The 16,146-nt window shown below is 43.0% G+C and overlaps 1 protein-coding gene across 1 annotated transcript in view; it reads right to left on the bottom strand.

Moving 5' to 3' along the window:
• Positions 1–3,551: 3,551 nt before the first annotated feature.
• The window catches only part of LOC126426611 (uncharacterized), a 245,328-nt gene continuing 232,733 nt past the window's right edge, over positions 3,552–16,146 (bottom strand). The window contains exon 22 of the mRNA XM_050088503.1: positions 3,552–3,731. Coding sequence (XP_049944460.1) covers positions 3,552–3,731 — 180 coding nt within the window. The remainder of the gene's footprint in view (positions 3,732–16,146) is intronic.

The raw sequence follows: 16,146 nt of genomic DNA, 5'->3' as shown, positions 1-16,146 counted from the left end.
CCATTACGAAACACAATTTTCATAATCTAAAAAACTTACAAGGCATTTAACTTCAATTACCGCAAACAGGATCATTATTCGATGTAATACATTTGTCGGTTGTAAGAGAAATGGTAGTGATGAAGGAGAAATAATCAGACTAGAGCTGACAGAAACACAAGTTAATGAAGAGCAGTGAACAAGTTCGGAAGTTACTAAAAATTCCACCACCAGTAGGAAGTGAACAACAATGTATTGAAAAGAGATTTGACAGAATTTATTTTATTTTCTTCTTCAGTTCTTAAAATAACAATAAAAATAACAGGAAAGTCATTCTCAATAATAAAGCAGTAACCAAATAATAGCTCAATGATTATAAATTCCATAATCTGTCATTTTACCTGCAACAGAAATCACTTCCACATACCGCATTGCGAAAAAACAGGCACACGATATTATTATATTATGTATTTCAGCCTCGGGTCATATAATTTTTTTTTTTTTCTTTTCTTTTTGAATAGACCAAGCAATGATGACTTAGTAGTTAGTCAAAACTGGTCATACCATTTGTGTTACCTGGGGGTGAAATACATAATAATAATAATAATAATAATAATAATAATAATAATAATAACAATATAATAATATCGTTGGTGCCAGTATGGCACTAAAAGCAAGCAGGCATGGCCATTTACTACGTATCTATGCTATGTAGCAAAATTTACCATGTTAGAGTTAGTAGTGTAATACAGTTTCTGAATGCAAAAAATGTCCACCCTATCAAAATTTACAGATAGATAACCAAAGTATAAGGAAATATAATTAACGAACAGTTCAAAAGTAGTGCATCATGTTTAATGGTGACTGATCGAATATTTGTGACGAAGAATCATAGGGCCACTTTCAGTTGTGGCTGATGAACTCCAATTGAGGACAGAAAGAAAATTTCAACAGTATGGATGTCAAACAACCTCTCGACTGTGGTGCCGTGCTTTACTGACATTTTACAATCAGCTCTTAACAAAATTGCTAGTAGTAATTTGAGCTATAGAAAATGGTGTTCCAGGAGAGTCCCTCGACTTTTGACAGATGAACACATGCAACAATGAATGGGAGCTGGACTGACATTTGCTCATTCGGTACAACAAGAATGGCGAGGGATTTCTGAAACCTGTTGTTACTTGTGACAAGACTCTGTTTTCGCACCAAAGTACAGAACCGAACTGCCAGTAAAAAAAAAAAAAAATGGTTCAAATGGTTCTGAGCACTATAGGACTTGAAGCTGAGGTCATCAGTCCCCTAGAACCGAGAACTACTTAAACGTAACTAACCTAAGGACATCACACACATCCATGTCCGAGGGAGGATTCTAACCTGTGACCATAGCAGTCTCACGGCTCCAGACTGCAGCGCCTAGAACCGCACGGCCACTCCGGCCGGCGCCAGTCAACAGAACGGTATCATTCACAAAAACAAAGACGTTACAGCCACACTGTTTCAAAATCAGTAGAGAATTCTAATCATTGACTTTATGTCAGAAGGAGGGATCGTATATGTTCAAAACAAACACAGGAGACTGTCATGCGACAGTACCGGACTTCTTCCCGATGTCCCGCCCCTGCATTCTCCTCTGTTGATGAAGGAGTAAGTGAGAACCTTTTGAACGTCTGCCTCATAGCCTGGACATGTCCCTGAGTGATTAAAATTTTTTCCCCCAAATTGCAATTTTTTTCCATTATTGAAATGACAACAGGTTGAAAGAACATGTTACTGACAGGTTGAAGAAATTGGTGGCAAATGAGTACACAGAAAGCGTTGCAATTTCAACGGTGGTTACATAGAGATATAGATAAGATATCAAAATACACTGTCGAATAACCTTTTAAAAAGAAGGGTAGCTGCACTCCACTAGCATACAGTTCTTGAGTCACCTTATGGCAAAAGTGCCACACCACAAATGCACCCGCTGCCGTCTGCTTGTAGCCAGTAGATAACAGGGGAACACTGCCAACTGCAATGCATCAGGATTCCTACTGCTCATACAACGCCAACTGCAAATCGAGCCAACTTTATCGAGTAAAGAGGTTAATGTATGTTCACTACTTACCTGTCGCTGTGACAGAAGTAATACAAACATCAAAAAGTTTTGCAACACCTCGGTTCCGAGAGTTCTGGAACCTCCACAGAAAATTGAAATAGAGATCTACATAAACATAATTTCTATCCTTTTTATTGCTAATGAAAATGACACATTGCATGTTGTACCGACATACAGCGAGACCTTCAGAGGTGGTAGTCCAGATTGCTGTACACACCTGTACCTCTAATACCCCGTAACACGTACTCTTGCATTGATGCATGCCTGTATTCGACATCCACAAGTTCATCAAGGCACTGTCGGTCTAGATTGTCTCACTCCTCAACGGTGATTCAGCATAGGTCCCTAAGACTGGTTGGTGGGTCACATTGTCCATAAATAGCCCTTTTCAATCTATCCCAGGCATGTTCGATAGGGTTCATGTCTGGAGCACATGCTGTCCGCTCTAGTCGAGCGATGTCCTGAAGGAAGTCATTCAGAAGATGTGCACGATGGGAGTGCGAATTGTCGTCCACGAAGAGTAATGCCTTTCCAATATGCTACCGATACGGTTGCACTATCCATCAGAGGATGGCACTGACGTATCGTACAGCTGTAATGGCGCCTTCCATGACCACTAGTGGCGTATGTCAGCCCCACATAACGCCACCCCAAAACAGCAGGGAACCTCCACGTTACTGCATTTGCTGGACAGAGTGTCTAATGCGTTCAACCTGACCGGGTTGCCTCCAAACACGTGTCCGATAATCGTCTGGTTGAAGGCATATGTGACACTCGTCAGTGAAGAGAATGTGATGCCAATCCTGATCGGACAATTCAGCATGTTGTTGGGCCCATCTGTACAGCGCCACACGGTGTCTTTGTTGCAAAGATGAACTCGCCGTGGACATCAGGAGTGAAGTTGCACATCGTGCAGCCTACTGCGCACAGTTTGAGTTGTAACACAACGTCCTGTGGCTGCACGAAAAGCATTATTCGACATGGTGGCGTTGCTGTCAGGGTTCCTCCCAGACATAATCCGTAGGTAGCGGTCATCCACTGCAGTAGTAGCCCTCGGGCAGCCTGAGCGAGGCATGTCATCGACAGTTCCTGTCTCTCTGTATCTCTGTATCTCCTCCACGTCCGAACAACATCACTCTGGATCACTCCGAGACGCCTGGACACTTCGATTGTTGAGAGCCCTTCCTTGGTGATCTAGACACAGTCAAATTACAAACAGGGGCCGTGTACCCCCTTCCTGGTGGAATGACTGGAACCGATCAGTTTGCAGACCCCCTTCGTCTAATAGGCGCTACTCATGCATGGTCGTTTACACCTTTGGGTGGGTTTAGTGACATCACTGAACAGTCAAAGGGACTGTGTCTGTGATACAATATCCACAATCAATGTCTATCTTCAGGAACCCTGGGAACCGGGATAATGCAAAACATTTTTTGATGTTTGTAATATCACGAGCCAACAAAATGTGCTTCTGTTAAAACATTAGGAAGAGTTTCCAAAAGTCTCCGTTGTATTTTTTTTTACCTGCAGTGACGGCCGGTGCATTGGAATTTGTCTGCAGAGAGATACTCGCCGCAGCCCAATGCTGACGCTCCTGTTTTTTGTTTTTCCTTTTAGGTGAGGCCACTGCTGTCTGTTCTGGCGATTCGATGACCTGTAACGAATGTCATTAGAACACCACCTTCGACAAAAAGGAAAAGGTGCAATTAGCTATTCGCATGCACTATATCTTAATACTACAGAGGGGATGACGACTGTTTGTTGCAGGAATTTAATTTAGATAATTTCACTTCTCTCTGCCAAAGGCTTCTAAGTAGACAATAAAAAGCCTTATTTCCTTACACTCATCTTTCTATGGGATGCCAAATGCCTGTACAATTCTCTCCCTCTCTCTCTCTCAGAACAGAAGTGACTCCCTGCATACTGGAGGGACTGAGCAGGGCAAGGAGGGGAGGAGGTACTCATAGTTTGTTAATGACTACAGAAAGCATGTTCAAACGATCGAATGCACTAGTTTTGCAGATATGAAGAGGTTTGCACAAGACACAAACATCAAGCCAGCCATCTGACTAGAAGACTCCTCCATTTGATCATAAGACTGATGACGATGCTACCCTTTTTCTCTATATATACTATCTGATCAAAAATATCCGGACGTCCCTACGTAATGTGGAACTGACCACTAAATGTCACGAGAGCCACACCCACCAGTATAAAAGGAGACGAGGAGTACCAGGTTGTCAGTAGAGAAGCAGCGACAGCAGAACGGGAGGTCAGTGACTTCCAATAAATAAATGTAAATGTCGTGTGACTAGGGCCTCCCGTCGGGTAGACCGTCTGCCGGGTGCAAGTCTTTCGATTTGATACCACTTCGGCAACTTGCGCTTCGATGGGGACGAAATGATGATTGTTGTTGTTGTGGTCTTCAGTCCTGAGACTGGTTTGATGCAGCTCTCCATGCTACTCTATCCTGTGCAAGCTTTTTCATCTCCCAGTACCTACTGCAACCTACATCCTTCTGAATCTGCTTAGTGTATTCATCTCTTGCTCTCCCTCTACGATTTTTACCCTCCACGCTGCCCTCCAATACTAAATTGGTGATCCCTTGCTGCCTCAGGACATGTCCTACCTACCGATCCCTTCTTCTGGTCAAGTTGTGCCACAAACTTCTCTTCTCCCCAATCCTATTCAATACTTCCTCATTAGTTATGTGATCTACCCATCTAATCTTCAGCATTCTTCTGTAGCACCACATTTCGAAAGCTTCTATTCTCTTCTTGTCCAAACTATTTATCGTCCATGTTTCACTTCCATACATGGCTACACTCCATACGAATACTTTCAGAAATGACTTCCTGACACTTAAATCAATACTGGATGTTAACAAATTTCTCTTCTTCAGAAACGCTTTCCTTGCCATTGCCAACCTACATTTTATATCCTCTCTACTTCGACCATCATCAGTTATTTTGCTCCCCAAATAGCAAAACTCCTTTACTACTTTAAGTGCCTCATTTCCTAATCTAATTCCCTCAGCATCACCCGACTTAATTAGACTACATTCCATTATCCTTGTTTTGCTTTTGTTGATGTTCATCTTATATCCTCCTTTCAAGACACTGTCCATTCCATTCAACTGCTCTTCCAAGTCCTTTGCTGTCTCTGACAGAATTACAATGTCATCGGCAAACCTCAAAGTTTTTATTTCTTCTCCATGAATTTTAATACCTACTCCGAATTTTTCTTTTGTTTCCTTTACTGCTTGCTCAATATACAGATTGAACAACATCGGGGAGAGGCTACAACCCTGTCTTACTCCCTTCCCAACCACTGCTTCCCTTTCATGTCCCTCGACTCTTATAACTGCCATCTGGTTTCTGTATAAATTGTAAATAGCCTTTCGCTCCCTGTATTTTACCCCTGCCACCTTTAGAATTTGAAAGAGAGTATTCCAGTCAACATTGTCAAAAGCTTTCTCTAAGTCTACAAATGCTAGAAACGTAGGTTTGCCTTTCCTTAATCTTTCTTCTAAGATAAGTCGTAAGGTCAGTATTGCCTCACGTGTTCCAGTGTTTCTACGGAATCCAAACTGATCTTCCCCGAGGTTGGCTTCTACTAGTTTTTCCATTCGTCTGTAAAGAATTCGTGTTAGTATTTTGCAGCTGTGACTTATTAAGCTGATAGTTCGGTAATTTTCACATCTGTCAACACCTGCTTTCTTTGGGATTGGAATTATTATATTCTTCTTGAAGTCTGAGGGTATTTCGCCTGTTTCATACATCTTGCTCACCAGATGGTAGAGTTTTGTCAGGACTGGCTCTCCCACGGCCGTCAGTAGTTCCAATGGAATATTGTCTACTCCGGGGGCCTTGTTTCGACTCAGGTCTTTCAGTGCTCTGTCAAACTCTTCACGCAGTATCATATCTCCCATTTCATCTTCATCTACATCTTCTTCCATTTCCATAATATTGTCCTCAAGTACATTGCCCTTGTATAGACCCTCTATATACTCCTTCCACCTTTCTGCTTTCCCTTCTTTGCTTAGAACTGGGTTTCCATCTGAGCTCTTGATATTCATACAAGTCGTTCTCTTATCTCCAAAGGTCTCTTTAAATTTCCTGTAGGCGGTATCTATCTTACCCCTAGTGAGATAGGCCTCTACATCCTTACATTTGTCCTCTAGCCATCCCTGCTTAGCCATTTTTCACTTCCTGTCGATATCATTTTTGAGACGTTTGTATTCCTTTTTGCCTGTTTCACTTGCTGCATTTTTTATATTTTCTCCTTTCATCAATTAAATTCAATATTTCTTCTGTTACCCAAGGATTTCTACTAGCCCTCGTCTTTTTACCTACTTGATCCTCTGCTGCCTTCACTACTTCATCCCTCAAAGCTACCCATTCTTCTTCTACTGTATTTCTTTCCCCCATTCCTGTCAATTGCTCCCTTATGCTCTCCCTGAATCTCTGTACAACCTCCGGTTCTTTTAGTTTATCCAGGTCCCATCTCCTTAAATTCCCACCTTTTTGCAGTTTCTTCAGTTTTAATCTACAGGTCATAACCAATAGATTGTGGTCAGAATCCACATCTGCCCCTGGAAATGTCTTACAATTTAAAACCTGTTTCCTAAATCTCTGTCTTACCATTATATAATCTATCTGATACCTTTTAGTATCTCCAGGGTTCTTCCATGTATACAACCTTCTTTCATGATTCTTAAACCAAGTGTTAGTTATGATTATGTTGTGCTCTGTGCAAAATTCGACCAGGCGGCTTCCTCTTTCATTTCTGTCCCCCAATCCATATTCACCTACTATGTTTCCTTCTCTCCCTTTTCCTACACTCGAATTCCAGTCACCCATGACTATTAAATTTTCGTCTCCCTTCACAATCTGAATAATTTCTTTTATTTCATCATACATTTCTTCAATTTCTTCGTCATCTGCAGAGCTAGTTGGCATATAAACTTGTACTACTGTAGTAGGTGTGGGCTTCATATCTATCTTGGCCACAATAATGTGTTCACTATGCTGTTTGTAGTAGCTTACCCGCATTCCTATTTTCCTATTCATTATTAAACCTACTCCTGCATTACCCCTATTTGATTTTGTGTTTATAACCCTGTAGTCACCTGACCAGAAGTCTTGTTCCTCCTGCCACCGAACTTCACTAATTCCCACTATATCTAACTTCAACCTATCCATTTCCCTTTTTAAATTTTCTAACCTACCTGCCCGATTAAGGGATCTGACATTCCACGCTCCGATCCGTAGAACGCCAGTTTTCTTTCTCCTGATAACGACATCCTCTTGAGTAGTCCCCGCCCGGAGATCCGAATGGGGGACTATTTTACCTCCGGAATATTTTACCCAAGAGGACGCCATCATCATGTAATCATACAGTAAAGCTGCATGCCCTCGGGAAAAATTACAGCTGTAGTTTCCCCTTGCTTTCAGCCGTTCGCAGTACCAGCACAGCAAGGCCGTTTTGGTTATTGTTACAAGGCCAGATCAGTCAATCATCCAGACTGTTGCCCTAGAAACTACTGAAAAGGCTGCTGCCCCTCTTCAGGAACCACACTTTTGTCTGGTCTCTCAACAGATACCCCTCCGTTGTGGTTGCACCTACGGTACGGCTATCTGTATCGCTGAGACACGCAAGCCTCCCCACCAACGGCAAGGTCCATGGTTCATGGGGGGGGGAAATGATGATTATTAGGACCACAAATCACCCAGTCCCCGAGCGAAGAAAACCTCCGACCCAGCTGGGAATCGAACCTGGGCCCTTAGGATCGACATACTGTCGCGCTGACCACTCAGTTACCGGGGGCGGACTGCAACTTCCAATGTCGAGCGCGCGCTGCACATCGTCCGAGTAAAAAACCCACTGGGGACAGGGGACATTTCAACGCTTCTACAGCTGTCCGAGTCTACCGTTCCTGAAGCAAAGTGGGAAAGCGAGGGGATAGATGTGGCTAAACTGAGACCGGGTACACATCACGAACTGATAGACAGGGACTGACAACCACGTAGGGTGACTGTTAAAAATTACACGAATCATCTGAAGGAATCACTCGGGAGTTCCAAAGTGTTACCGGCAGTCCAGCTAGCACACCGACTGTGCCTAGGGAGTAAAAACAAAAAGAATGCGGTATGACAGTCGAACAGCTCCTCGTAAGCCACACATTTCTGTAGTCTCTGTAGTCGGCGGCGAATGGCACTCGAGGTTACATTCAGGTCGACACCGCCAGACGCTGGACGACTGGAAATGAGCGATTCAGAGTGGAGAATCGTGCTACTCCCTGTGGCAATCTGATAAAAGGGTTAAGGTTTGGCAAATACCTAGAGAACACTACCTGGCATCATTTGTAGTGCCAACAGTGAAATAAGGAGGAGGCGGTGTTAAGGTACAGGAGTGTTTTTCGTGGTTAGGCTGCAGTCACCTTACCGCACTTAAGAAAACACTAAATGCGTAAGGATACGCACACATCTTACAGGATCATATACTGCGTATAGTGGACGAACAGTTCAGAGACAATGACTGTCAGTATCGGCACGACAGTGCACCCTGTCGTACAGGGACATCTCTGAAGTGATCATTTCTCAGCGGTAATGTTCCCAAAACAGGCCGGCCTTCCCAGTCTCGACCCAAACGCAGGAGGTCACCTTCGGGACGAGTCGGAACGTCAACTATCGTTCCGGACCCCTCCTAATTCTCCGTTTTCGGCTCACAGGGAAGAGATGCTGCTGCTCCTCCCCAGACGTCTCACCAAAAGTGTCGTCAGTAGAGTGCGAGCTACCATTACGGCAGAGACGGACACACTAATAGGTGTCTGGTAGAGGTAAGAAATGGAGCAAGTTTGAGTCTAATGTCATGAAGGGTGGATAACGTACTTTACAGATTGAGGTGTCGCCATTAAGTCAGTGCTGTAGCACCCTCCTTCCTACGTGCAGTAGCCCTACAGAAGTGTGCACGAGTGTACGGTCAGTTGCGATCGGTACAAAAGTCGAGTGCACAATCTCGGCACCGTAAAGTGGTACTCGAGGCAAAAGGACCTGCTGTCGGGATCTATACCTACGTCTATATTCTGCAAACCACCGCAAGGTGCACGACAGAGGGTACCACTGTGCCAATTATTAGGGTTTCTTCCTGTTCCATTCAAGAACCGAGAGTGGTGGGGTGAACAATTGTTCGAATTCCTCTGCGCGTGCAGTAATTATTCTAATATCGTCCTCACAATCTCTACGTGAGCGATACGTAAGGGGTTTTAGTATATTTGTAGAGCCGTTACTTAAAGCCGGTTCTCGAAACTTTGTTAACAGACTTTCTTGCAGTAGTTTACGTCTACCTCAGAAGGTCTTCCAGTTCAGTTCCTTCACTCTCCCACACATTAAACAAACCTGTGACTATTTGTGCTGCCCTTCTCTGTACACGTTCAATATAGTGTCTTCGTTGCCACTGTAGAGTCTCGTATCGTAGGAAACGCAGGAGAGGATGTTTCGGGTGTACGGTATCCTCTCCCTAGAACACAAATGCACACGTGTATTTACTCGGTTCTTTATTTACTCGAACAGACAGCTGCAACTAAACTTCAACAGATTCCACATGTTGTGGCCTCCTCAGGGGACACCGCCTTAACGTAGCACCGTACGTGTGGGCGAGGAGGTTTGAGTGCTCTGGTTCCGGGGGGCTATGCCGGCGGTAGCTTAGCTGCCAGAAGGGGAGGAGTCAGACAGTGTGTCCCACAATGGCCTATCGCTCCTCCTTTCCCATCCCAAACCTGTCCTCACCATGTCCTTTTCCCGTCATATGTACAAGACCTCAACTGCAGTGACAGTGGAGAAAGAGTCTTTCGGAACGGTGAAGCTGGCGGAAGAGGCACCTTTTCTCCTTTGGTACAAAAAGAGTACAAGTAGCGACTGTACCCCAGAGGGGCAGCTACAGATTGCGTCTGACTCCTAGAGAGTGGCTGAGTTTTAGGCTGGGCAACCCACTGCCTATGTGGAAAGAAACGGGGAAACTACCGCATTACATTCCCATGCAGTACATGGTACGTCTTTCCATGTGAAAGATTCCGGAGTTAGAACTTCCCCTCATTCGGATCTCCGGGAGGGGAACACATTGAGAGTAGACGACTTTGAGAGGAAGAAAGGGACAGTGAAGGAAGGAAAGATAAGGATTGTAACATGGAATGTGAGGACACTACTGCAAGCAGGAAAGCCAGAGAATGCAAAACAGGAGATGAAAAGGAACAGATTAGATGCCCTTGGTTTGTGTGAAATGAGATGGGGAGAGAATGGGAAGATAGAAAGTGAAGATTATAAGCTCTTTTACTCGGGTGAAATCAAGAGTGGTGAAAACAGAGTAGGAATACTTATAGGAAATAAAATTGAAAAATAAGGTAATCAATGCACAATATATTGATGGAAGACTGATGATGATACGACTGAAGAGTAGTTCAAAAGATTTGGTTCTAATACAGGTATATATGCCAACCAGCCAGCATAGAGTTGGGAAAGTGGAAGAATATTATGAGAAAATACAAGAACTCATCGAGAAAGAAAATAGAAATGCCTGCATTATCATGATGGGCGACTGGAAGGCAGTGGTGGGTGAAGGAAGAGATCAAGATACAGTAGGAAAATTTGGATTAGGAATAAGAAATGAGAGAGATGACTGACTAATTAGTTTCTGTAAAGAAAATTCATTAGCAATGGGTAACGCATTATTTGAACACCACAAAGGGAGACGTTACATATGGATATCAAATTTGAACAGGGAAAGATATCAGTTGGACTACATCCCAATACAAAAAAGGTTTAGGATCTGTTTGAAGAATGCCAAAGGTTATCCAGGAGCGGATATTAATTCAGACCACAACCTAGGAATGGGGAAAAATGTAGAAACTGAAGCAGCCAAAAAGAGGTACAGGAAACTGAATAATGACTTAAGAAGAGAAGCTGAAGAAGCAAGGGAAAATGGATGAAACAGAAATGCGACGAAATAGAGAAAATGGAGAAAGAGGGAAAGTATGAAATGATGTATAGAGTGGCTAGTGAGATTGTTGAACGTAAAAGAAAGAGGAATAACATGGAAATAGAAAGAGCGGATGGTACTCTAGCAGAAGAACCACAGGAGGTTTTGAACAGATGGCAAGAATATATGGAATGTCTGTATAAGGGGGGTGAAATATAAAGTGAAATTAAGGTTGAAGAGGAGCAACATGTCCCGGAAGATGGAAAGGGATTCACCATCTTGGAAGCAGAAGTAGAAAAGGTGCTGAAGGAGATGGAGAATAGCAAGGCGTGTGGAATTGACGATTTGCCAGCAGAACTGTTGAAGAGTCTGGGAAACAAACCAAGAAAAGAAATAGTCTACCTCTGTAATGAGATATATGACAAAGGGGAATGGCCTGAGGAATTCCTTGCAACAGTTATGATACCAATAGAGAAAAAGAGAAACACTAAAAAATGTGAAGAGTATAGGACCAATAGTCTAATGTCTCATGCAGCTTAAGTGTTGCTGAGAGTGTTGAATAGAAGGCTATATGACAAGCTGGACAGAGAGATTGCAGAGAAGCAGTTCCAATTTAGAAGAGGAAATAAACAAGAGATGCTAATGGCCTGTTAAGATCTATAGGGGAAAGACATGTGGAAAAAGGTAGAGAAATCTTTGCTGTTTTTATAGATTTAGAAAAGGCTTTTGACAAGCTGATGGATATTTTGAAGAGGAAAAGAGTAGATTGGAAAGAGAGATGACTGATACAGAATCTATATATACATCAGAAAGTAACGATAAGGAATGCAAATGAAATGTCAGAAGGAAGCAGCATTGGACGAGGTGTTAGACAAGGTTGTTGCCTTTCCCCACTGTCGTTTAACTGGAAGAGATTATTGCGAAAGGCTTAGATGGGAAAAGAGGAATATGTACTGGTGGAAAGAGAATAGAACGTGTAAGATTTGCCGATGACACGGTATCGGTGGCAGAAAGTGAGTGGACAGTAAATAACGTGCTGAAAGATCTGAATGAAGCTTGTGTGGAATACAGGATGCAAATAAACACAGTAAAAACAAAGAGTACGGTTATCAGTGCAAGACGCAGACTATCCAATATTAAAATAGGACAGTCTACCATTAGCCAAGTAAGTGCATTTAAATAACTTGGAAGCACAACAACTGCAGACCTAAGATGTCACTGGAAGGTGAAAATTCCAACTGCCATTACGAAGGAGGCATTTGACAGAGAGACTCTTATGTAGCAAATCAGATGAAGGCCTAAGGAAAAGGATTGGCAAATGTTTTCTCTGGAGTGTGGCACTATACGGGGCAGAAACAAGGATGCTGAGATGAGGATGAAAAAAGGTTAGAAGCATTTGAGATGTGAATGTGGAGGAGAATGGAGAGAATAAGCTGGATGGAAAGAGTGAGTAGTGAAAGAGTATTGGCAAGGGTTGGTGAGAGAAGATGTCTACTGAAGGTTGTAAGAGAAAGGAAAAAGAACTGGTTGGGACATTCATTGAGAAGGTAGTGCTTGCAGGAGACCTAGGGGAAGAAGGAGATACAAGACGATAGACGACATAAAGGGAAGAGGAAATTATGCAGACTTGAAGAGAATGGCAGAAGACCGGACAGCCTGGAGAAGTGAAAACCTGCCTTTAGGCAGAACACTGATGATGATGATGATGATGATGATGATGATTATGATGATGACATGTTGTGGTACGAGCTCCTCATTAATAGGCTACATTAGCCTCTCTGCTGGTGAAGTACAAGTCCCACTATAAACACTACTCTGGTCACTATGTACTGTCGTAGCCCGAGCCCACTCTGCGAGCGAGACTGAGCGACTGAGCTAGTGACCGAAGACCTCCGGACAGCGGCAGCGATCTAAACACTAGCTGTCGAGAGGGCGCTGGCGGCGCGTCGCTTGTCGGTGCATCTTTGGTCTCTCCCCTGGCAGGCGCGCTCGATCCGTCGCCTGTCGATCTTTGCAATACATCTCTGCCGACGGGTGTGCTGCCGACAGCTTACACCGGCAGATTCGATATCTCCAGTTATATGGTACGGGTCCCACACACTTCGACAATATTCTAGAACCAGTCACACGATTAAATTGTAAGCAATCTCTTTTGTAGACTGATTGCACTTCCCCAGTATTCTACCAATAAACCAAAGTCTACCACTTGCTTTACCTACTAATGAACCTATATGTGCACTCCATTTCATATCCCTACAAAGTGTTACACGCAGGTATTTGTACGAGTTGGCCAATTCCAACAGTGACTCGCTGATATTATAGTCATACGATATAACTTTTTGTCATTTTGTGAAATGCACAATTTTACATTTCTGAATGTTTAGAGAAAGTTGCCAATATCTGCACAAATGTTGAAATCTTATCAAGATATGACTGAATATTTATGCAGCTTCTCTCAGATAGTACTACATTATAGATTACTGCATCATCTGCTAAAAGCCTGATTTTACTATCAATATTGTCTGTAAGATCTTTAATATAAAACATGAACAGTAAGGGTCCCAACACCCTTCCCTGGGGCACATCTGAAGTTACTTCTACACCTGATGACGACTCTCCATTTGAGATAACGTGCTGTGTCTTCCCTGCCAAAAAGTTCTCAATACAGTCACAAATTCCACTTTCTGTATGATGATACTTTTGACAATAAGGATAACTGCAGTAAAGAGTCAAATGCTTTTCGAAATCAGATAGTTTTTAACAAAGTTGTGTTTTGTGAGACTGTTGAGGATGTAAGATGAAAAGTAAGTGATACAATGTATAGAATTTCAAATTGTTCCATCAGAGGCAGAGTTGTCTCTGGAGTAAGTTCCACGCTTCAGACGAAATACGTACAAATTTTGTCCGAGGCAAACGAAGTGGTCGTATTCGTGTTTGTTGCACCTCACCACGAGAAAACGTACGTGCTCTGTCAAACGAAAACTGGGCACAGTACAACGTCACTGCTGCGTCCCTAAGCTATTTGTGTATTCTTTAGGCCGTGGCAATTTGCGCGTACCGACTAACTGCGACTGCACTTCACGGAATGAAAAAAATGTGGTATCCAGTAACTACAATATCAGTGAGTCACAGTTGGAATTGACCAATTCATAAAAATATCTGGGTGTAAGACTTCGTAAGGATATGAAATGGAATGCTCACATAGGCTCAGTCATGGGTACAGCACGTGACAGGCTTTGGTTTACTGGTAGAATACTGGAGAAGTGCAATTACTCTACAAACGAGATTTCTTACAAATCACTTACGCGACGCATTCGAGAATACAGCTGAAGTGTGTGGGACCCGCACCAAACAGAACTAATAGGGGATAGTGAACGTGTACAGAGAAGGGCGTAACACGTTTGTTTGATCTGTGGGAGAGTGTCACAGAGAAATTGAAGAAATTCAATTGGCAGACTACTGAAGACAAACCATCCTGAGAGTGGCTACCAACATAGTTTCAAGAACCGGCTTTAAATACACGACTCTAGGAATATACTACAACCTCCTACATACCGCTCAGATAGGGAATGCGACAACAAGATTAAACGATTACAGCGCATACGGTGGTATTTAAACGATCGTTCGTGTCGTCTCCACACGTGAATGTAATGGGAAAAAACAGTAATAACTGGTACTTCGTGGTGGTTTGCAGAGTGTAGATGTAGAAGTAGAGTTGCCTTAAGACAAATATACAGTTTTAGCTGTAATATTTGTCTTAGTGTACTACATTTTCAAGATACATTATACCTTTTAACGAGCAGATTATGAGAACATTTTAAATTTCTACATTCAGCCAATAATTACACAAAGTACTGAAAATGAAATTTATGTTGCCCTCGGAAGCCAATAGATAGGCAACCTACAAATCGGACTGGGTAATGTGTCCCATATTCTGGCACAGTCGTTTGGTAGTACACGTAGTGAAATAGCACAGATGCCGAGTTGCAGATAGGCAGAACAAAAAGACTCTCACAATTAAAGCTTTCGGCCATTAAGGCCTCCGTCCCATTAACGACACGATACGGAGGGCCTCTTTCAGAGCGCTGCCGAGATCGGGAAGCACGGACTGCTGACGAATGCCACCGCACCGCGTTCGGCGACGAACGACTGTTCTGCATTATCCCAGGTGACTACCGTCAGCAAGTATTGCGGTGAACTGGTGAGAAGTCCAATTCTTCCATTGTTTCAGAGAGAGCCAGTGGAGTTACTCCCAGATTCGAGGCACAGGGAACCGTCAAGTGCGACTGTACGCGACACGCCTGCCGCATTCTCATTTCTTACCTCTCATCTGACAGGATCACAGTGCCCATTTTAGACAGGACTGTGCTCGTCCACGTACATCTCTACGAACTGCGCGTGTGATGTCGAGGCACTCCCCGTGACCAGTAAGATCACCAGGTCTGTCCTCTACGGAACCTGTGGAACCAGAACTCCGTCCCAGTGCCAGTATCCACAATACGACAGCTTTATGGCGCACTTCTCAACTGAATCTGTACACACATCCAGGTCAGACTGTGTGCAACATCATGAGAGAGAGAGAGATGAGAGAGTGTTCTCTCAAATAAACAATGGATAATAGCAGTGAGAAATGTCATTCAGCTTAAAATACAATCATCAAAGAGGGTACAGTACCGATGCAGAACATACACAACATTGTTTGTTTCATTTATAATCATCCCCTGCAAACTGTAACATGTATTTTTCTTTTTAATAGCTATGAAATACCATAACGTAAGTACAGGGTCCCAATTTTTTAAAAAAGCATTAGTACCATTATGTCTAAGATAAAGTTGCAGGAAATGACAGTTCAGGCTAACATTCATTCCTTCTGACAATGTGAGCACTGAAAATTGGTTTCAATATCTGGAGCAATTGGGAAAAAATCTGAGGTTGATATCTTGCGTGTCTGTACCGATATTCAGTCAAAACTTTTCCTTTCACTGTCTAAATCAATACCTGTATTAGGTAAAGAAAAATTTAATAAGCAGCTACTAAAGTCAATATGTCCAAATTCAGCACTTAAGGGAAAAAAAGAGGGGTGGGGGTCGAGG

The sequence above is a fragment of the Schistocerca serialis genome, chromosome 11 (assembly GCF_023864345.2).
Source record: "Schistocerca serialis cubense isolate TAMUIC-IGC-003099 chromosome 11, iqSchSeri2.2, whole genome shotgun sequence".
Lineage (NCBI taxonomy): Eukaryota > Metazoa > Arthropoda > Insecta > Orthoptera > Acrididae > Schistocerca > Schistocerca serialis.
Note: the sequence above shows the minus strand (reverse complement) of the source record. Positions and strands in the feature narration are given on the sequence as shown.